The sequence below is a fragment of the Chrysoperla carnea genome, chromosome 4 (genome assembly GCF_905475395.1).
Source record: "Chrysoperla carnea chromosome 4, inChrCarn1.1, whole genome shotgun sequence".
Lineage (NCBI taxonomy): Eukaryota > Metazoa > Arthropoda > Insecta > Neuroptera > Chrysopidae > Chrysoperla > Chrysoperla carnea.
The window spans coordinates 43,076,990-43,100,129 of NC_058340.1; the positions used below are offsets into that span (position 1 = coordinate 43,076,990).

The 23,140-nt window shown below is 28.4% G+C and overlaps 1 protein-coding gene across 3 annotated transcripts in view; it reads left to right on the top strand.

Moving 5' to 3' along the window:
- Positions 1–23,140, top strand: part of LOC123299073 (longitudinals lacking protein, isoforms A/B/D/L) — a 422,122-nt gene that overhangs the window by 361,237 nt on the left and 37,745 nt on the right. Inside the window, exon 5 of one of the 3 annotated variants that reach the window (XM_044881275.1) lies at positions 1,443–1,712. The exons of the other annotated variants lie outside the window; for them this stretch is intronic. Within the exon in view, the coding sequence (XP_044737210.1) occupies positions 1,443–1,705 (263 nt within the window). The 3' untranslated portion in view covers positions 1,706–1,712. Of the gene's footprint in view, positions 1–1,442; positions 1,713–23,140 lie in introns of those variants that run through there. 3 annotated transcript variants of the gene reach the window in all.

Sequence of the window (23,140 nt, forward strand, 5' to 3'; positions counted from 1 at the left end):
AATATTTCTAGTTACCTACAATTATGATTCTTTTGTCTTTAAAATAATTATTATTTTTGTTGTTACAAATTCAAATGGCCATATTTGTTAATTTTTGTTATGAATAAATGTTAAGATTCAATGATTTCAAATTTTATTTTTGCTTTTCATTTTCATAGAAAAACATTTTTCCTCCCATAGCGAGCTTACCGTGGTTGAATATGCAAAAGTGGTGGAAAAAGAAAAACAAAGGTCTGCGTAGAATTTTGTGCCTTCATGTACGGTAACTTTTTTAAACTGATTTTGATACATGGAAGTTGAATATCATTTCAGAAATACTTATATCAAGTTTTGTTTTCGATTTTATCATGAAGTAAAAACAAACAGTGTTACGCAAACTATGTTCGAAGCAACGTAACGTAATGAAACAACAAAAAGGTTAACATGGAGTAGTTCATGTTTACAGCTTAGTTTCAAATTCATGAATCAAAATCTATACTTAACGTAAATTAAATCCAAAATTATTAGACTTGTTTTTTTCAACTACAAAAAAAAAACATGTCGTTTCCCAATTTTGCGTACACAACCGTCGGTAAAGATCGTTGTATTTGACAAATATTCAAGGTAAGTCTATTTTTTGAATGTTTATAATATAACGATTATTCCTTGCAATATTTTGTATAATCCTTATTATTAAGCGAAGCTGTATAGTGTTCAATATTATAGAAAGACAGACTTTAGTTTGTACTATAAGTGAAACAAAATGAACTTCAAATTCACATAATATACAAATTTCATTGATATTTTTAGAGCTAAAATCTTCGCCAAGGTGCTAACCCGATCATCTTAGTCAAAAAGAATGGTCAACCTTGGAATCTAACGGAATAAGCTGCATTTTTATACAAATTTTTATTTTGATAGTTCAAATGTTGTCTCAAAAGTCACATATGGTCTCGTGTGCGCGTCCTTAAGTATTCAAGGTCAAAGGTAGCATAAATCAGTTTTTTGAGAATATCTCGTTTTCTTTGCCTTCAATCGTCTTCAGATTTATTATAAAAGTTCTAGAAAATAAAATTATCTACAATTTTGCCTGAAATTTTTTTTTGTACGATGAACCTTTTTTTAAATAGAGGGTGCAGAAAGATTTGTACAAAAATTCAGCCTAGTCCGTTAGATTCTGAGATAAAACCTCAAGATGATTGGAGTATATGCATTGTGGGTCAGAAAAAATTTAAAAGTTTAATTTTCAAAACAAAATAACTTTTTTTTTTGAGTTCTTTCTGTTCTGAACTATTTAATCGCATATTTTATTTCACTTATCGAGAGAAATTTTTCAACTTTCCAATAATATTTAATAGTTTTGCTAGAGTAACCCAAACAAATGCATTTTATACTAAACTTCTATCAATTTTATTTTTAAAAGGTCATTGGATTTTAATAATTGTATTTTTGTGTTGTTGCAGTATATTTCGTGAACGGTCGATACGCATGTCATTGTGGTCGATCGTATAAATATAAACGTGGATGGTATCAACATAGAAAATATGAATGTGGTAAAGCACCAGCATTTAAATGTACATATTGTCCATATCGGGCCCACCAACGTGGATCGTTAGCTAAACACACAATAATATGTCGTTATCGACCCGATATTAATAAAATGGTTCAAAATTGGATGTTATATAATAATGAAGATATACGTGGATATGAGCATTCGATTTTCTGAAAACATAATTAACATCCTCAAATTATTTTATACTAATCGTGATTGAAAAAAATTTATGTCGATTACAGCAGAAACTCTTACCAAAAAAAAAAAAAAAACTAAAATCGCAAAACGCGATGCAAATCTGCTTTTTTTGGTATGTTATTTGGACCCCTTAGAAAAATTGAAAAATCGGATATTTTTCGGTTTTTGCAGTTCAATTTAAAAACTATGAGCTTTTGACATTAGTTGCTATTATCATTTTGAAAGTATATTAAATTTGAAATAATTGAAGCCAATCCACTACTCCGCATGTCTCATGGATTTTGAGCTATAAGGCTTGAAAAATTTACATGGTTTTCAGAAATGGTAAAATTGAGAGTGTTGCTTATGTTAAACCGTTAGAGATAGAGCACAAGTTTAAATGTAAAAAATATTCCTTTAAAAAAAATAATTAATTTATGTTTGAAACGACTTTTCGTAAACATCTTTGGAAATTAGAGCAAAACTTTGGGATCCATTTTCTTCAAAAATTAAAAGATAGAGAGTTGAAAATTTGTAGATAGCTGAAAGTTTTTTAGAAAATAAAATTTCAAAATCTAGTACAAATGGCTTACGGGAGTGTGAAACTAAGTTTTCCAAGCAAAAAAAATTACGCTACCTGAGAAAAGCACAACTTTTCGTTTGCTTGCAAAACGTAGTTTTACACTCCCCGACTGGGTCTAAATAACATATAAAAAAGCAGCTTTACATCGCGTTTTGTGATTTTAATGTAGAATTTGACCGGCATAAATTGTCTTCAGTGACAAAATATTTTTAATACAGTACACAAAACATCATTTCCAAACGTTGCCATAGGTTTATATTTTAACCCTTAAATGGTGTCGTTTGGTGTTCATGTCTCACTCATTACATTTTAGTATTTGTCTCAAAATTAAAGACGCATTTGCTGCCGACATATACTTAATTTTCTTAAAGTTTTCTTCATGATGGGCTTTGAGTGGGGTAATTCCTAAAAGGAGTCAGAAATATCAAAAGATATCAGCATTTATACGTTTTCAAAAATACGAGCTTAGGGTAAAAACTAGACAATGATTGAAAAGAAGCCGAAATATCCTCATAAATTTTTAATTTTTTATAATAATCTTATCGTGTTTTTACTAACTATAAATTAGTCAATAAATTAAGAAATATCTATATCTTTTTGAGTTTTCTTTCAATTAATGAAAATGTCTACGAATATTTTCTCAGATAAATTGTGTATTCGGAAAAATCTAAGAATTAGTCGTTGTTTTTAGAAATTTATTAGAACTAAGTATAAAATGTCAAGAAAAACATTTTAAAATTAAAATTTATTTTAATTATTACAGTAATCATTTCAAATTTGACTAATAATTCGCTCCGTACGTCAAACATTTGGAAAAGTATTTTTTCAGATCAATTTATCATTTGATAAAAGGTGGGTAATAACTTTGGAAAATTTGCTTCTTATTTAAAATTCACTGACAAGTAATGGTGAGTTGAAAATTTTTGACGTTTTGTCGTTCCGTCATTATAATTATGTACGGAGCGAATTGTGATATTTTAGTAGGATGAATGCTTATATTGATTAGGTTTAATTTATTTATTGTTTTTTACTCGTTTCTTTGTAAATAAATTTCATTGAAATAAATTTTTCTCGATAATTTTTATTAAACCTGTATACTTTCACTCACCTTCACTCAAAAGTTTCAAATTCTGCTGCACTCATAAGTGGTGCTTGTGAAAAACAGCTAATTACTTATCTTTTTTATTTTTTGGCGCACGCGAAGGATAATTAGCTATTTGTCATTGCACGGAAATCGTGTAGAAAGAAAACTAATCTTCGTTCGTAAAGAAAAATAGTTTATACAACTCGTGCAGATTGTCTATAAAGCAATCTCTCAAAGTTTTATAGCAAAACAGTTTTATTTTTCATGATAATTTTTAAGTAACAGACAGTTTTAAAAGAACTTTTCAAAAGAGAAACGGAAACACCCATCAAAATAAATATTCACAAAACATCGTTGTGACGTAATAATATGAATTGAATACACTGTACACAATTATTAATTAACATTATGACGTTACACGATCTTTTACGAACATATTTTTTGTCGGACGTTTTCGTATTTCTTTTGAAAAGTTCTGGCTGTAACTTTAAAATTATCATGAAAAATAAAAATAAAACAGCTTTGTTATGTAACTTATATATTATCTTTCAATTTTTGTCAAAAAAGGGGAATAATAAGGGCGATAATATACTATTTTCAAATTAATTTTGGTTTTCAAAAAATTTAAAATTTTCCTAAATTGTTTTAAAGAGGATACAAAGTTTTCTTTAGATTTGACTAAGTAATCATCCTTTAAAAAATTTTTCTATTTTTGAACATTAGTTTTTGTAAATCCTAACATATCCCTCTTCATCCTTTACTTATATGGTATTCTTAAATCCAGACACTAAATTTTAATAATTTAATTTCAGAAAAACTAAATGATGGACGTTTTCCATGTAAACAATGTGGAAAAACGTATAAGTATCGCAGTACATTATATAACCATGTAACATACGAATGTGGAAAACCTAAAATGTTTCCATGCCAACAATGTGATTATAAAACACATCGGAAAGGAAATTTACGCACACATGAAATATTAAAACATAGTTTAGGTTCATAAATTAATAAATTAAATATTAAAATAAATAATTATTAAAAAAACTACATTTTTTTAAAACTTTTTTTAATTCCTTTTTTATTTTGTTGACCTATATGGACACCGAGAGAGCGGATGGTTCGAATCTAGAAATTTTTAATTATGTTGTCGACTAAACTTAAAAGGAAGTCGCATGCCTTCCAAAAAATTCCAAAAAATTATTATGTTGCTTTACAATTATTATTTAATAAATCATCAATTATTTATCAATTATTAGTATTGATAATTTATTATAAAAAATTAACTTTCACTTAATAATAATATTTTTGGAAGCCACTTCCTGTTTCAATTTTAGTCGTCAGTATAATAATAAATTGCAAAATTCAAATCGACATTTCTCTCCATGTATGAATGTAATGGAATTTTTAATTCAGTTTTTACCCTCTTTTGAATATCTGATTAATCTGACGCTATGCAGACGTAATAAGAGGCTAAGTAGCCGAGCGGGTTAAAGCACAGTCGACTTTAACTGCTTGTCTTCTTGGACTTAAGTTGCGGGTTCGAATCCAGGCAGGGGGCAGTGTGAACAATTATAATTAATGGGGCGGTAAAATTGACACTGTCGTCTTTTGGATAAGAACGAAATAATCGACTCCACCCACATCATAAATTTAATTGTATACGAATGTCAGATAAACGGAGGTTAAACCTCATTACTTATTAAGAGGCAGTGATAATAGAATAGCCAGTATCAACTATTTAATCTCATTAGGCGACAGAATTCAGACCATTTTATAAAATCAATTGGACTTAAATATGTGCAAAAAATTTTTAATAAAAAATACTATTTAAAGGACAAGCTTTTATTGTACTAAAAAGTAGAAAATAGTTTTATCTATGAGTCACTCATACCCGACTATTTGTAAAAGCTTGAGGCGCTTAATAACAAGAATGAGCCGAAAAATAATTAGGCATGTGGAATATATGAGGCGTTCCGATTCCGATTCATATATTTTAAATATATAATTTTTTTCATAGATAAAATTATTTTCTACTTTTTAGTACAATAAAAGCTTGTCCCTTACAAAGTATTTTTTATGAAAATTTTTAATTTAAGACTAAAAAAAGTGTATATATATATATATCAAATATGGTGGAAGCGATGGGAAAATCAGTACGCTACAACTTTACCATGCATTGTCATTCAAACTAAATGTGCATGCAAAATTTCAGCTCAATCGGATACCGGGAAGTGGATCAAATTAGACTTGCAAGATTTGATTACAGATAGACAATGGGACAGGTGATAAAATAATATTTCGAAAAAGAAAGCTATAATCCAGGTGTATATTCAATATCAATTTCAAGGGTTGTCTTCCTTTATTGTGGTATTAATTTCTAGTAACGGTTAATCGAATTTCTAATAAAAAATTTGTGTTTTTAACATTGGCAATAATCCATGTTTTATGTTATTTATATTTCTGATGCTGTATATCTCATTTATAAATTAAAATATTAATATTTAATCATATAATTTCAGAATCGCTATTTAATCATCGTTTTCCATGTGAATGTGGGAAAACCTATAAGTATCGTCGAAATTTAGATTATCATATAAAATTCGAATGTGGAAAACCAAAAATGTTTGCGTGTGAATATTGTAAGTTTAGGTCACATCGCAAAGGAAATTTACGTATGCATCAAGTATTAAAACATAAGAAAGTTTAAAATAAAATAATTTTTTAATTCTTTTTGTTTAGTTTTCTTTTTCTAATGCTATGTAAACAATTGAAGTTTTATAATTATTCTAGAATTTGTTGTTAATAGTATTATTATTAAAATTATTTGTTGTTTAATGCAGGAAGATTTCCCAGTAATATAAATGATTATGTGATCGTTTTTAGGGAACAAATTCATGTATAAAGTCTTTCTTCTTGCAAAATCTTCGAAAAGGCACACAATTTTTTCTGAGCACATTATAATTGTTTTTGTAATGTTTTTAATGTATCCTGTAAATTGAAATAGTTATTTACGATACTAGTGGGCTAACAGCATTATTAATGTACGCATGCGAAATTTACACTACGAGTACGTAGCACGAATTTGGCAATCGCAGAAGTATGTAAATAATGGGGTGCGTTTGGCAGAAAAAAGCTCTTGAGAGCGCTTACTAGCGCTGAAAAACAAACTGTACAGTTTTCGGCCAGGACATGTTTGCTAACTTCAGTTGCGCTGACACAATCCGCCATTTATCCACAATTATTTAAAATATAATTCATTATTGGTAATTTTTTAATATGAATAATTTACAAACATATATTTAAATTAGGTTAGGTTCCCCGGTTAAAGCTAACTTAGCGTCCTAGAGGAATATAGCTATTTACTATTTGACAGCGCTTACCGCTTAACAATCGCCATTTTGCTTACAAGCGCTTCCTAGCGCTTTTTTCTGCCAAACGCACTGCGTTATCACATGTATATCGTACAAAACTTTTATCTACGCCTCTAATATGTGAAAATTTAACTTCTTGAAAAAAATTGAACAAAGTTACTATAGTAAATTCTTGTTAGTTTACATTTTGGCAGTAATTTGGATTGTTGTAATGAATTCATTACGATACAAGTGAGGTAATTAATTCATTACCGCATTTGGTGAACCATTTTGCCCACGCGAACTGAGTGAGAAAAGTATTTCATAAGTTCATAACAAAAATAGTTCAGGGCGTAGATAAAGTAATTATTCCTTTTGCATCTTTTAAGCCAAACGCTCTTTTACAATTATGACTATTTTTCTCATAAAATTGTTTGGGTTTGAGAGGCATTTTATAAAACTTTGGGAGTCTCTTGTTTTATAATACAATGTTTTATAAATTTACTTTTGAAACAAATTTTTTGTTCTCTTGGAACGATCACATATCCATTAATATTACCACCCCTTCTAATATCAGAGTTTTGATTATTATAAACAAATATATTAATTTTAAACAATATACCTACTTTCAGAATTATTCAATTTTCGCCGTTTTCCATGCGTACAATGTGGGAAATCGTATAAAAATCGCAGAACGTTACAATGTCATGTAAAATATGAATGCGGAAAACCAAAAATGTTTGCTTGTGAACACTGTGAATTTAGGTCACATCGAAAAGGAAATTTACGTACACATCAAGTATTAATACATAAAACAATGTAAAACCAAATAACAAATTTTATTGTTTTTATTTTTGAGTTTTCTTTTTCCAAAATTATGTAAACAATTGAAGTTTAATATTATTCTTGAGTTTTTCGTGATAGTTAAGTTTTGTGAGTTTCCTCAATGCTCCTCCTAGGCCCTCAATGCTCATACCAGAGTTTTTAAATTGTCAATCGTATTATATAAACTCAAATATTAATTTATTTTAAAAACTGTACTTTCAGAATTACTGAATAGTGGCCGTTTTTCATGCGAACAATGCGGAAAATCGTATAAAAATCGTAGAACGTTATATTGTCATGTAAAGTCCGAATGTGGAAAACCAAAAAAGTTTGCTTGTCAACATTGTGAATATAGGTCACATCGTAAAGGAAATTTACGTATACATCAAGTGTTAAAACATAAAAAAATTTAAAAACAGAGTTTTTTTGTGTGTAAATAATACTAGAATACAATCACATACCTATTATTAATCAGTAAACTGTAAATTATTTAAGCTGCAGTCTAGATCGAAAAAAATTTACTTTTAAATATAAATAAAATGTTTTAAGATAACTTTTGGCAATTACAACTTTTGCTGTTGCTTTTGTAACTCATAGTTATTTTACCTTTTACTATTTACGACATACAATTAATTACTTTTTGTGTACATAGTTTTGCTAGTCAGATATCGCAGCGTTTTTTTTGTAAAATATTTTAATGTTCAAAACTGTATATAAATAACTATAATAAATTTCAATAAAAATCAGTTTTATTTTTTATTTTTATAACCTTAATTGATTTACATCTCTAGGATACAGGAACGTTAAAAACGGACTGCAATTCTGCAATTATACTTCGACGGCCTACGTTATAATCACCGTTTTCTATTTCTTTTCTAACTTGTTTCCTATATTTTTCTAATATTTAAGCGTATAAGAGGAAAAATGAAAAGAATTCCGAATTAAATTCTTTCATTTCGAATCCTTATATAATTGTTCCAATTTTGTACTATTTTATTTTATTAATTTAAGGAATAGTAATTATAAACAATTTAATTTCAGAAAATTTATATGAAGGACGGCATCCTTGTAAACAATGCGGAAAAACATTTAAGACTAATAAATCATTATATTGTCATGTCAAAACTCAATGTGGAATACCGAAAATGTTTCAATGCGAAGAATGTGAATACAAAACACATCGCAAAGGAAATTTACGCTCACATCAAATATTAAAACATAAACATATAAAGTATTTAAAATAATTAAATATTAATTACTAATAAAAACTTAATAAATTATTTTATTTTAATCTCTATCCCAATATATTTTTAATGTTAAAGTAAGGATGTTTGTTTGTTTGTTTGTTTCTTACGCTTTCACGCAAAAATTACCATATGAATTTGAATGAAACTGTACAACAATATTGCTCATCCAACAGAACAACACATGTGCTATATTTTATGAAGATATATTAAAAAAAAAATTTAAATGAAATTTGACATTTTACTACTCCATCTATGGCCATCATTTTGTACCATAAATTAAAAATTTCTGTAAAAATTTAAAATAGTAAATGTAAAACAATTCATTGCCATCTTTGCTGATATACTCAATGAACTATTTTACACTTGTTGAAAAAAATTGAAAACTGTGTATATATTTGAGGTGTGTAATACAATCCCTTCTAGTGTTGTGGGAGGGGGATAAGGGATATCATGAGAAGTGGAGGGGATTTATACTTTGAAGCCCAGTGAAGAGGGCGGATATCAATTCATAATATTTTATTTTTCTTTCACTTCAGTAGGTAAATAATTCCATTGTAAACCTTTAAAAATCGATTTTTTGAAGAAGAAATGCTTTAAAGAAAAATCAATCTTTAAAATATATTTATTTTAGTGGACCCTTTTTTTTAAATCCGAGAGTTGAAAATGTTGTGCACTCAAAACGATATAGCTGGAATAAACAATTGGAGAAAAATCGATGATATAAAAATACATATTTTTTATTCCTGTATATCTTTTTACCAGAAATATCTAATTTTTTGTGTTCATAATGCAAATTAGATAATTTTAAGTTTTGTTTTTAATTGGTAAAACCTCTTACCATTCCTTACCGATCCGATAGCAAATCCCCCCTCATATTGAATCGATCTCAATTTAAATATCGATTCACACCAAATATATTTCGTTTTCAAAACGTGTAATATTAATTTTTAATAATTCAATTTCAGAAATAAATGGGGAGCGTTGGCCATGCAAACAATGTGGAAAAACATATAAGTATCGTAACACATTATATACTCATGTAACATTTGAATGTGGAAAACCAAAAATGTTTGCTTGTCGAAACTGTGATTATAAAACACATCGTAAAGGAAATTTACGTTCACATGAAATAATAAAACATAATAATTAAAATCATTAATTTGTCAGATAGATTATGCATTTTTACTTCATGATTATTATTAAATTTCATGATTCATTATTAGCTCTCTCAGCGATAAGTGGGGTTTAAGCTAATATTCATACTTTTTTAAGCACTTGAAATTAATAATTTTTTAAACACGTGACTTAGTATCACACGGTCACTTTCGATAGGTGTACCTTATTATACATAATGTTCGATTAACATCTAGTCATATAAATATCACGAGTATGACAGAGTACATGCGTAAAGCAATGCATCTAAGTAAGAGGTATTATAGGTGTTTTATGAAATTGCAAAAGTGACTTGTAGTATCGTGGCTTATCTGTTGCAGTTCATCTATTCATCTCAACTAAGAAACTCCCACTCCCCAAGCGTCTTACAACTATCTCAACGAATATCGAAGCTTCAACACATGTATATAATACCTCTCGTTTAGATGCATTGCTTAACGCATGTATTCTGTCATACTCGTGATATTTATATGCCTAGATGTCAATCGAACATTCTGTAAACTCCATTATCTGCATCAGTTTCCAAAAGAGATTTGAGATTTATTTATGTTGATTGATAGAAAACGTATTTAGTAGTACTTTAATGAATCAAAAATTACCAAATATATAACTGTTCTAAGTTATATCGTGTTTGTTGAAGTGCCTGGGGTCTCACAAGTTCCTAGGTATAATTTTTGGGGAAATATCGCTGCGAGGGTTAAATGCATCAAACGTATGGTGTTTGTTTATTGTGTGTGAACTCAGATACAATATTTTGTACAAAATTTGAAAAATAAACGATGAAACTTATACGATTGGCGAAGTTTTTCTAAAACTATTTATAAGAACTTGACTATTTTTAATGAATTTTGTTTCCATAAACTCCGTGGACACACACGTGACATGTGGACATGAATTCTAAAAACTTCCGATAAATCAACAGTTTTTTTAGTGATAAAATTTTCCATAAAGATTGGTTCTAGTGTTCAAAGATAAAAAGAGGACAATCGACTTGAGCTATACAATGGTCCTTTGTTCATTTTTGATCGCTTCAAAAGACTTTCGCTATCGAGCCAAAACATTGTGTGAAATCAATTTTTGAATAACATCAATAACTACGAAAATATGAAGAATTTAAATGTACTACTATAGAAGGAGAGGGAAATAATACTTGATGACGTCATAATGTGCAATTGCCATAGAGACTACATATCAAAACTTGCTTTGCAATAATTAGATGTTAATATGTTTATCAATCGATTTTAATTTTGATTTCAGATCTTGTCATCTATTCGCGCATATTTTCTAATATTATCGAAAGATACATTGAAATCGACATCAGGACAAAGGCCTAAAAAATAAAGTTCAATTTCTTAGCATAGTTTTTTGCTTTTCCTCATAGCTTAAGTCATTGAATAGGTCTTTGATATTAAAGTCCTGGAGGGACTTGATTTCTGATTCTAATAAAAAGGGCTATATGTATTTTTGTCTATTTTCAAATATTAACCCTTGAATAAAGTGGCCATGGAGATAATGCCGTTTTATTTGAGCTACTTTCGAATTCATCGAATGCGTTTTCCCAGCATTTACGCCATACACATTTTCCTAAGACATTAAACAGAATCGTGTGTTATTTTCCAATCGTTAATATATGATCAATCTATCGTTATTATAATATGATCGATGTTTTCCGCTGTCTTGTCAATTACTTCATTTTGAGAATAATTGGTCTAAAAAGTTTTTCCTTCATGTAACTTGTTTTGTTTCGAACAATTTATTAACTTTAAATAAAACCTATAATTTCAGAGATAATGTGTGAGGAGCGTCTTCCATGTAAGCAATGTTCCAAAACATATAAGAACCGTAGCACATAGGACGATTATTGATAATTAGGCGGCCAAAAGTCAATTTTTTAAATGAAAAGGTTATCAACCAAAAGTAGCCAAAATAGAAAGAGAAAGACACCAGTAACCAGAATTTACCCCTCCCACCTAAAAAAGATGCACTGTGTGCTTGTACTCGCAGTTCAAACTTGATCTTCGCTACAACTGTATGACATTGTTCTTAGTTATCTCAATTGACGAAATTAAAGAAAACTAGTTTTTGAATTTTCTATTTGATATTTGGCAAGGATTGTGATGGATTCAAGTAATTCAGGTAAGAGTTATTATATTCTAATGTATTTTAAGCGTGTTAACTTCATTTTATAGTATCTGTTCAATTTTAAAAGAGGGTATGTTAGAAAAATGTATTTTTTGTTAATTTTCTTGTTCAAACATCATTTAGATATATTATCGCCTCCTCTCGCCTAAAAATTTTTTTAGTTTTAAATATTTTACATATTTGGGTAGCTAACGACACATTTTTTAGGTGCGGATGGCCGCGGATGGCCGACTTAGAGGATTTTTAAGATTGAAAGTCATACGAAAATAAAATGAATTTTTTCTTTAAAATTTAATAAAGTGCATTTTTTTTACTTTAGGTACCTCTGGCGTAAAAATAGTGACCCGACGTTATCTTTACGATAAAATGCAACTGCAAAATTTGCCTAATTTGGATGAAAAACTAAATTATCTAGAAAATTACCTTTTGGACTGTTATGGTGACACATCTGATAATAAAAACAGTTTGAAACAAAAATAAGCATATTTTAAAACGTCTATGAAAGAAAAATGGTCGAAAGCTCATTATTTAGTAGTAGCATCCTTAAATACGAGTAAGACAGAGACTACATCTTCTTATTATTAGAGATACTGATATAGGTATAAGAGTCATGTACCCGAGCGGACTTGGATAAAGAGACTCACAATAAATTTTATGACACACAATAAAGCTATAACAATAGTGACTTCGACCTAAAATATCATACCTGCTTTGGCCTATACCTCAGGCACGGGTAAGTTGTTTTAGGTCGAAGTCACTATTGTTATAACTTTATTATGTGTCATAAACTTTATTGCGTGTCTCTTTATCCAAGTCCGCATTGCTTATAGAGGAGGAAGTGAGACGGGTATACGACTCTTCTACCTATTTCAGTTTCTCTAATAGTAATGAGGTAGGTAGAAAAAAATGTTGTCTCTCTCTCTCACTCGTATTTTAGGTTGTCGTTGGTTAGGCTGTCGCTGTCCTACCCGTATTTTAAGTAAGGAGGCCGAGTTATACATAATTTTGAAATACATGCAATAAAAATTGATATAATTACTTACATAATAAAAAATATGGTAATATTCTTACTTTTTGTTGAATTATTTGCGTTTTTATTCAGTAAAACATCATAATTATACAAAGAATAATATGAAATGATAAAATAAAGGTAAAAAAAGCAAAATACACTGTAAAATAATTTTGGCCACCTAAATCGTCCAAATCGTCCTATGTGCGTAGATCCTTGTATTATCATGTAAGATTTGAATGTGGAAAGCCAAAAATGTTTGCCTGTCAACGATGTGATTATAGAGCCCATCGCAAGGGAAATGTACGGAAGCATGAATTATTTATACATAATTTGCATCCATAAAATATAAAAAGAAGAACATATAATATAAAATAACAATAACTGTTGTATAATCAATTATATATCAATATTTTAATAAATGTTAAAGAAAAAAATGCGTATACTCTTTAACTTCACGTACATATTGTTTTGGAAGTAAGTCAGTTTTCTGAATTTCAATTAATTGTAATCGCACAGGTTATGCGATTAAAAAGAATTAGAAGCAGATGTGTATTTCCCGATTATGTATTGTAATGCGATTAAAGCATCAGTCAGGTTAAATAATATCGGTAATCATACAGAAGAAACACTATTATGTAAAAGTCATTCAAAATTTAACGACTATTTCCGTTAATCAGTTGTTAAAATCTAAGCTAATTGACAATAACCAAACTTAAGCTAATTATTAATTTACAATTTTTTCTATCTGCCGCTAAACCCATTAGTACTGTACTAAACAAGTATGATCAAACTTGTTTCTCTTCAAATACCATGTCCAAGGCCATGATTGACACTGAAATGTGCCTAATTTTATTAATATTTTAATTTCAGAAACTGAAGGACGTTTAACATGTAATAAATGTGGAAAAACCTATAAAAATCGCCAATCATTATATGTTCATATTAAGATGCAGTGTGGAAAACCAAAAATGTTTGTTTGTCAAGAATGTGGACATTCAACACGACTTAAATCCAATTTACAGCAACATTTAATATTAAAACATAAGCTTGTTAACTTAAAAAAGAAATAGAATACATTATGCTTAGCAATATTTTCTTTACTTTTCTAAGTTACTATATTTTTCTCACTTTCTTCAGCAAATAAGAATTCTTTTCATTTTTCAGGATTATAATAATCCAACAATAATATCCACAACATAATAAATAAGTTCATATTTTAGGGGGAAAAGTATGATTTTTGCTCAACACTAAAGTTAATCATTTGACTTGTTTCACTTCCTAGCTAGGCGGTGAATTTATGAAAATTTGGAAAAGCTAAAACTTTACAATAACTGATAATTTTTTTATATCAAACAGTCCAACAATTCGCTGCTGGCTACTACTAGTGCCTAATATATTGAACAAGCGTCTAAGTATAAAAAGCGGTCTAGGTGCGACACGACTAACTTCCCAGTGGCAAGGATAAACAAATATCATATGTTTTAATATTTATAATTTTTTTTGTAAAAAATTTTTAGCCTAACCCCCAGTTTTGGGGTTTCGCTTCCTGCATCTCCCAGGGGCTTTGACCTTAAAACTATATAAATGATAAGTGATAAAAGTGACAATTATACAATTTTTCATTGGGTACAAAAACCGGCTTGACCGATTTTGCTCAAAACCTAATCAGGTCTAAGTTACATAATTTTGCGTTAAATGAAACTGGTCCCATGTCAATATCATCATTGATTCTCGAGATAGGCGAGCAGAAAATTGAATCTGAACATACATACATTCATACATACGTACATACATACATGTGCACACACGGACATCCTTTTTAAAAACCATACTATTCGACTCTAAGAGCCTTGAAACGTGGAGATATGTCCAAATTTTTCATTTGCAAAATCGGACCCATTACAATAACTATCCCACAAGGAAGTCAAAAAAACATGTTCCCTTCAAATTCAAAAATTGTTCATGTCATATTATAAAAAATTAAATATTCCTAATACTTTTCATATTTCAATTTCAGAAACAGTAAATAACGGACGATTACCATGTAAAAAGTGTGGGAGAACATTTAAAAATCATCAATCATTAACTTCTCATATGTATCTCCAATGTGGCAAACCAAAAATGTTTGTTTGTCAAGAATGTGGACATTCAACGCGGCTTAAATCAAATTTACGCCAACATTTAATATTTAAGCATAAGCTTGTCAATTTAGTTTTAAAAAAATAGAATAAATTTTAGCTTATAACATTTTCTTCTATTTTTTTTTACCTTCTTCAAAAAATTTTTCATTGTCATAGTTTATTTTTAATACATACTTAGCGCTGCAGGCCGAGAAAGACAAAAAAAAAGCGTGGTTTTTGGTAAAAAAATATAATATTTCAGTTTTTTGAAATTTAAGATTTCAATTCAAATTGTATATTCATACGTATATGAGACAAGCTCTACAAAATATTACATCAAATATGTAATTTGTATTGCATAAAAAATTACGAAATTGGAATGGATATAAAATTTGATTTGATTTTTGCAATTTTAAGAATTTTTTTTGCATACTGTAATAAATTTTTATTTTTTTACATGAATTTTGATGTCTTTACGAAGAAAATGACCTTCGCAGAAATTGCCTATCGTAAAAGAAGCCTTTTTGAGCGACTTTAAAAAGGGGTCTTTTTTACAAATTTCTCAGAAATTACTGAACTTAGAAAAAACAAAAAACTACCAGCCTATTAAGAATTCAAATTGCTTCAATTGTACCAAATTACAAAACGATTGCACTTTTTTCGCGGATTAAAAAAATTAAATACAAAGGAAATGGTTTTTGCGGTTTACTTGAAAATTTTCCGGTTATGTTAAAAATGATTTTTTTTGTCTAGAAATTTTTCCCACGCCTTTAAACCGCCACTCGTCTTCACTCACAAACATTCAGCTGTTGGATTTTTTACCCAACATTTTTAACACTCTTATCGACCCTTTTCTGCTGAGTTTGCCCTGTAACAAATTATTTTGTAAATTGACTTCTTAGTCTATGTATTTACTTTTTTATTCATTTTTGTTATCTAATTGTAAATTTTTTTAACTTTTACGTATTTTGTACTAGACTGTAATTTGATTTATGTCAATAAAATATACATATATATATAAAATATATTTATTTCAGAAACAATAAATGAGGGACGTTTACCATGTCCCAAGTGTAAGAAAACATATAAAAATCGTCCATCACTAACTGCTCATATGCATCTCCAGTGTGGAAAACCAAAAATATTTATTTGCCAAGAATGTGGATATTCAACAAGCCTCAAATCAAATTTACGCCGACATATAATATTGAAACATAAGCTTGTCAATTAAAAAAAAATAAATAGAATATACATTTTGGTTAACAAGTTAACTTTTTTTTTTTTTTTAAATACTTTTTTCTTCAATCAACAAACAAGAATTGTATTCCTTCCATTAATTAACTTTGATTTTATTATAAGCAGTATTATTAGATCCAAAATAATACTCTATATTATCTGTGTACAAAAATTTATGTTTTTGTGCTTAAAATTAAAATTCCAAACTTGTCTAATATGGTTCTAGTTATCTGCCAAGTACGTTAGTTTGAGTAGATTGGTTAGTTTTCTAGGCAGAACTAACTTTTGGAAATATATATAGGTATAAAACACATCTAAGTATAGTCAAACTTGCTCCACTACAAATAGTACAGTTAAATATAAAACTTTAATTTTATTGATATTTTAATTTCAGACACAGTGAAAGGGGCGTCTGAACGTTTACCGTGTAAAAAATGTGGAAAAACCTATAAAAATCGTCAATCGTTAACTGCTCATATAAACCTCCAGTGTGGAAAACCAAAAATGTTTGTTTGTCATGAATGTGGACATTCTTCAACACTTAAATCAAATCTTCGCCAACATCTAATATTTAAACATAAGCTTTACGACTTCTTTGACAAAAAATAGAGTTCTTTATTTTTCAAAATTCTCCATTTTCTTCCTTCAAATCTATTCACTTCAAATTTTTTCATTGGTCATATTAATATAATTTTGCTTTGGTATAATTTAAGCATCGTTGATGTTCTTACCCGACTGTCAAGGAGTGGTTGTGTTTTTCGCGCGTATCTTGTATGCATGTATGTATGAATATTTGTTTGTAAATTTATTACCTCGCATCTTCCTAATGGCTCAATAGATTTCAACATTTAAGATATCATTATAGTTGTCTCAAAAACCCAAGTGTTCTTTGACAGGTTTTTGAAAAAACCAAACAAAATGGCGGATTTTTGAAGCGAAATAGTAATAGAAAAGAGTTTACAAAAATGTGTATAAGTTATATGGTTATATTTAATTTGGAATAATAAATTGGTTTTAAAGTTTTTAATGTAGTATTATAAGAGGGTTTTTTTAGTCCTGGGATATTAAAAGGTTTAAAATAAAATAAAAAATAAAAACGCGACTGCAATAAATGAAATCTGAAACGAAAGCGACAAGTCCAGACTGGGAAGATTTGTTTGGGTAGATTTGAGTTGGTCTATATTTTAATGGGCCTTGACTGTTAAAGTTGCTATGTAAACTACTGGACTTGTTTCTTTCTTTTCAGATTTCATTTAATGCAGTTTTTTTATTTTTTTTATTATTTGTTTATTTAAAATTAAAATTACAAAGCCTTTTTTATACGGTACTATTTCTTTGGCGAGTTGTAAATTTGAACAGATTAATTTGTTCCCTAACCCATGCTAATTCAGCAACTCAATCAAAAAAACCCAGTAATTTATATATAAAAGCTCCCTTTTAGGTAACCAAACTTGTTGCTCGCCTAAAAAATATCACAGTTGTTCATGGGCATATTAAACACTTGAATTATCCTAATTTTATTTAATTTCAGAAACAGTTGTTGACGGACGTTTGCCGTGTAAAAAATGTGGAAAAACATATAAAAATCGTCAATCGTTAAATTGTCATATTAAGTTCCAATGTGGAAAACCAAAAATGTTTGTCTGCCAAGAATGTGGACATTCTACACGACACAAATCAAATTTACGTCAACATTTAATATTAAAACATAAGCTTGTTAACTAAAAAAAAAAAAAATAGAATATACATTTTTGATTAATAACAAATTTCTTCTATTATTTTTCTAAAATACTTTTTCTTCTTACCTTCTTTTTTCAATCAACTAATAAGAATTCGGTTCACTTTTCATCTTATTAATTTAACTTAAATTTTTATTTTTCAGTGGTTATAATTAATGGACGTTATGGATGTGTTTTTTGTGGTAAAACATATAAACATCGTTGTACACTTTATAATCATGTAACTTACGAATGTGGAAAAGCACCAATGTTTAGTTGTCCATATTGTGATTATAAATCGAGTCGAAAAGGAAATTTAAAGCGGCACTTACTTATGAGACATTGTTAAAATACTTTTTTGTTATTTGGAAAAAAAAGAAAATTTATTTTAATAAATAATAATTATTGATTAAGAATATTCATCCTTTGTTTTTTTGTCCTTATTTCTAGGATGCAGACCCTAGTAAAAATTTAGTTTTTCGTTAAATTTTTTTCAAATCCTTTCAGAATTTGAAATTGGAATAATTAATCCGTGAATCGTACATAATAAATAATCTTGATTGCTCTTTTCTATTTAAACCCATCTGAAATTGAAATAAATGGGGAGGGGGTAATTAATTTTCAATTCATCGAGATTAATCTCTATTTAAAATTTTGTTTGGAAATAAATGGGAAAAAATTACTTTTTATTTTGTTGAAACGTTTTAAAGATAAGAAGACAAAAATAAGAATTTAAAATAAGTGGGGTGACTTACTTGATTTTTGTCCTTGAATCCCGAGGAAGACGTAGGGCCTCAATAAACGACGTCTTACTTAGGTATTCACTATTAATTACTTTAAAAAATGTAGGGAAGCTCAATATATTAAAATTGCTTTTCCTATTGGCTAGTCCTATTACTTAATAAATTAACTTGATTTGAGTTAAAAAAAGTATTTGTTGTGATATTAATTGGTAACGAAAGTGATAATATTTAATAAGTTATTTATGGACAGAACGGAACTCCGAGATGCATTAAACGATCGTCATTTGGCTTGTTTGCAGTGAAAACAAGTAAAAAATATGTCTCGAAAATTGAATTATAAAAACCTAAAATAAAAAAGTAAATCATATATTATGATGAAAGTTTTGAAAAGTAAACGAAAATTTGTTTTGCTCATTAAATGTCCATTAAGTTTATAAATATGCATTATGAAAAAAAAAATTATTGAAATAATTTTGTTGGGATGGTTGTAATTATGATAATTTGGAAATTGTTTTAATCAATTTTGTCTTATTTTATGTAAGCATGCAGTTAGTATCATATAAGTAACGGAATAATGCAATATAAATCGCCGGTTTTCTTCTTAATTTTTATAAAGCAGTAATTTTTTTATTTTTTTTATTTAACACCAATGTCTAATTTACGCATGCAGTTTGTTAGTTTACGTTTTTTTCTTTAAACCAGCTAAAATTACTTTTTGATTTCACTACCTCAAAAAATTTCGTTGGTATTTTTGTATTAGGATCGAAAAATATATTGCATTTAATAACACGTGGCCGCAAAGTATTTAAATTAATAGCTTAAGTAAATAATAAATACATTTTAATTGTAATTGAAGTTTTTTTCATTTCAGTATTGATTATAAACGGCCGCTATGGATGCCGATTTTGTGGCAAAACATACAAACATCGTTCTACGCTATTCAATCATTTGAATTACGAATGTGGCAAAGCACCAAGATTTGCATGTCGTTTATGTGAATATAAAACACATCGTAAAGGCAATTTAAAAATACATCAATTAACGCATTTGAAAAAACAAATGAAATATAACCGAGTAATACCTCCTGTGTAATATTTATAGTGCCATTTCATGAACCGAATTTTTGTCTAGGAATGATTTTTGGAAAGTAACTTATAGTCCGCGAGACAGCACTTTTTTTTTGTTAAATGATGAATACATACTTGAAACTTCGTGAGTGACTTCTTTTTGGCGAATCTGACGAATCTATCAAACTTTCTCTTTACGACATTTTTAGCAAGTGCTAACGTTATATTTAAACTATCAGTCTGAAAAAGCGCAGCAGAGAATTTGTCGGACACTATACGACTACTTGATAATATTAATAATCATTCAGCAAAAGTGAATTATTTATGTATTGAAAAACAATAATACAATAATAAGTATGGCTTGTTCGAGGTGGCAAATTACCTACAGCGTTTTTTCTGATCGATAGCTTAAATATGATGTCAGTTGTAGCGAGAAAGTTAGGTAGACTCGCGAAAAGGAACCCCTTCACGCAGTTTCAAGTATGTTTTAATTATTTCACAAAAATGTTACTGTCCCGCGAATTATTATAGTAAAAGAAAATACATTTAAGAATTTTTTATCGGTGAAAAAAATTTTATTTGATATTTTATGAATAGCTCAAGAAGTGCCCACACTTTCCTGTTAGACATAATGTGGATAGATCTAGCGAGTCAAAAGTCATTCCCAACTAAAAAATCGTAACATGAAAACAACAATTAAAATTACCTCATAATCAACGAAATAAACTTTAGATTAGGGAATAAAATTTCAATTTTCCACAATATTGAGTATTTTGTAGTAAGTACGTATATCGATTAAAAAGTCATCGGTATTAAAAATTAGAATATTAGATTTTCATTTTGTTTGTGCTGATGAGAATAATTGTATAGTTGAAAAGTATCTACGATAAATTATATGTACTTGATCTGGGGTGAAAAAATTGAAATTTTGAAAGTAGACGAAACGAAAAATGAGCTGATAAACGAAATCATTGTAGTATCGAAAAAACAGTTAATGAATAAATTTGAGTGTAAATTTAATTGGATTACTTTATTTATTTTACCTTATTTTTGCTCTTAAAAATTTATCGGCATTACATTTTTTTATTTATTAACGTAACAAAAGCGTTTTATATTGACAATGTTAAAATATTTTGACATCCTCTCTTTCAATATAACAGACTTCAAACGTTTAGTTTATTTCCTTTCAAAACGATTATTTTTTATATCCTATTTTAAGATCAAATTACTTTTATATCTATCGGCATTAACATTTTTTTATTATTTTTTGTAATTATCCATAATAAACAGGCCCAATAGTGGCTTTATATTTTCCAATTTTCAACGTCAACTTTTTATCTTCTTTGGAAGAAATCTAAAAGCGGTAGGTTGATAAATTTTTTATTCAATTAATTTGAAAATAGTTATTGTGGAGTAAATTTTTGAATGTCTAAAATCTCGATTTTTATTCACAAGTTTTTATTACTTTTATATATATACAAGTTTATTTTATACATTTTATACATATCACATTTTTTTGCTTGCAGAAATTTTAATGATAAATGGAAGATATACTTGCAAATGTGGTAAATCGTACAAATACAAATCCGGTTGGTATACACACCGTAAATATGAATGTGGCCAAGAACCAAAATTCCATTGTAAACATTGCACATTTAAGACGCGACGTAAAGAGAGCTTGGAAATACATACATCACTTAAACATACGCAAAAATTTGCTTTCATATAAAGAAAGTTTGCCGGAATTATGATTGATAAGTTAATTTAATAATTTTAATTTGGAAATTCAAATACGCGCAAATTCCCTAATTTATCAAATTTTTGTCTAAAAACTTGAATTCAATCATACATCGAAAGTTGAATGTACTTTGACTATACAGGATGGGCGATTTTAATCTATAATAATAGTAATAATCTATAATAATAGTAATAGGCTAATAGTTCATTTTGTCCTCCAATTTGTCATCCAATCAAAAAATAACTTAAAAAAAAAAACTATAGAGTTCGATGAGACATCATGTTCTGACATTAGATTGGACCTAGTTTCGGGTGCTTTAATATCCAATTTTGATTCTAAACGGTAAGAGATAGTATGACACGTTAAATTAGAAAGTTGATTCTCATAAAATATATAACAATTTTTGTTTAAAAGATTTTTTATAAAAACGTTAGCTTTCGGAGGAAATGTGACTTAAAAATTTGTTATTTTTGCATTTAATCGAAAGAAAATACGCTTTAAATTTATCGATAAGTGATGGTGAAAGTCTTGGACACAGGCGATTATATCTATTGCTCTTGCCAACTTTTACTTTATTTCGATTCAATGCAATACATAGTTTTAAATCACATTTCCCTCGAAATCGCCAGCTTCTGGAAAAAAAGGTTCAAAAGAAAAATGTCAGTTTTTTTTATGATGATCAATTTTCTAAGTTAAAGCGTTATTCTATCTCTTACTGTTTTTGATCTAAATTGGTTATTAAAGAAACACAAAGAAGTAAGTCCAACCTGGTGTCAAACTCTGTAACTTTTGTTAAATTTTTTTTTGATTGGTTAACTATAAAAAAAAGCTATTTGCCATTATAGATTAAAATGGCCTTTCCTATATAGAATTATTGGTGCACGGAAGTTGTTCAAGTCCGTATGTTATAAGCCATATTTGAAATACAAATTAAAGCATTAACTTTTGATATTAAGCTTCGTTAGAGTAATATTTCACAGTTTGATTTCACCCAACTTTTGGGCTGGGAGATGGCAACATATTTCACTTGATTTTTTCGCTTATGCTGACCACCATGTCAAAAACTTTATTACTAAATCGACACAAAAATCTCGAAGTCTTTATAATTTTATCGGTGCTTCCTCTTGTATTAATTGACTTTTAAAATACATATAAGCAGAGCATCTCCTCTAAACTGTAAATGAAAAATATATATTAATAAAAAATATATTATAGCGGCGCGATAATTTTTCGCCATTAATAAAATACTAGTTTTACATATCTTTCGATATTCTTATTAAGTTTAGTTTAATAAAGTTTATGTCCTGTGAGGTATTTTGAATTGATTAAAATTTTTTAAACCAACATAAGATAGTGCAAAACTGGAATGGAATTAAAAAGCAAAATATTAA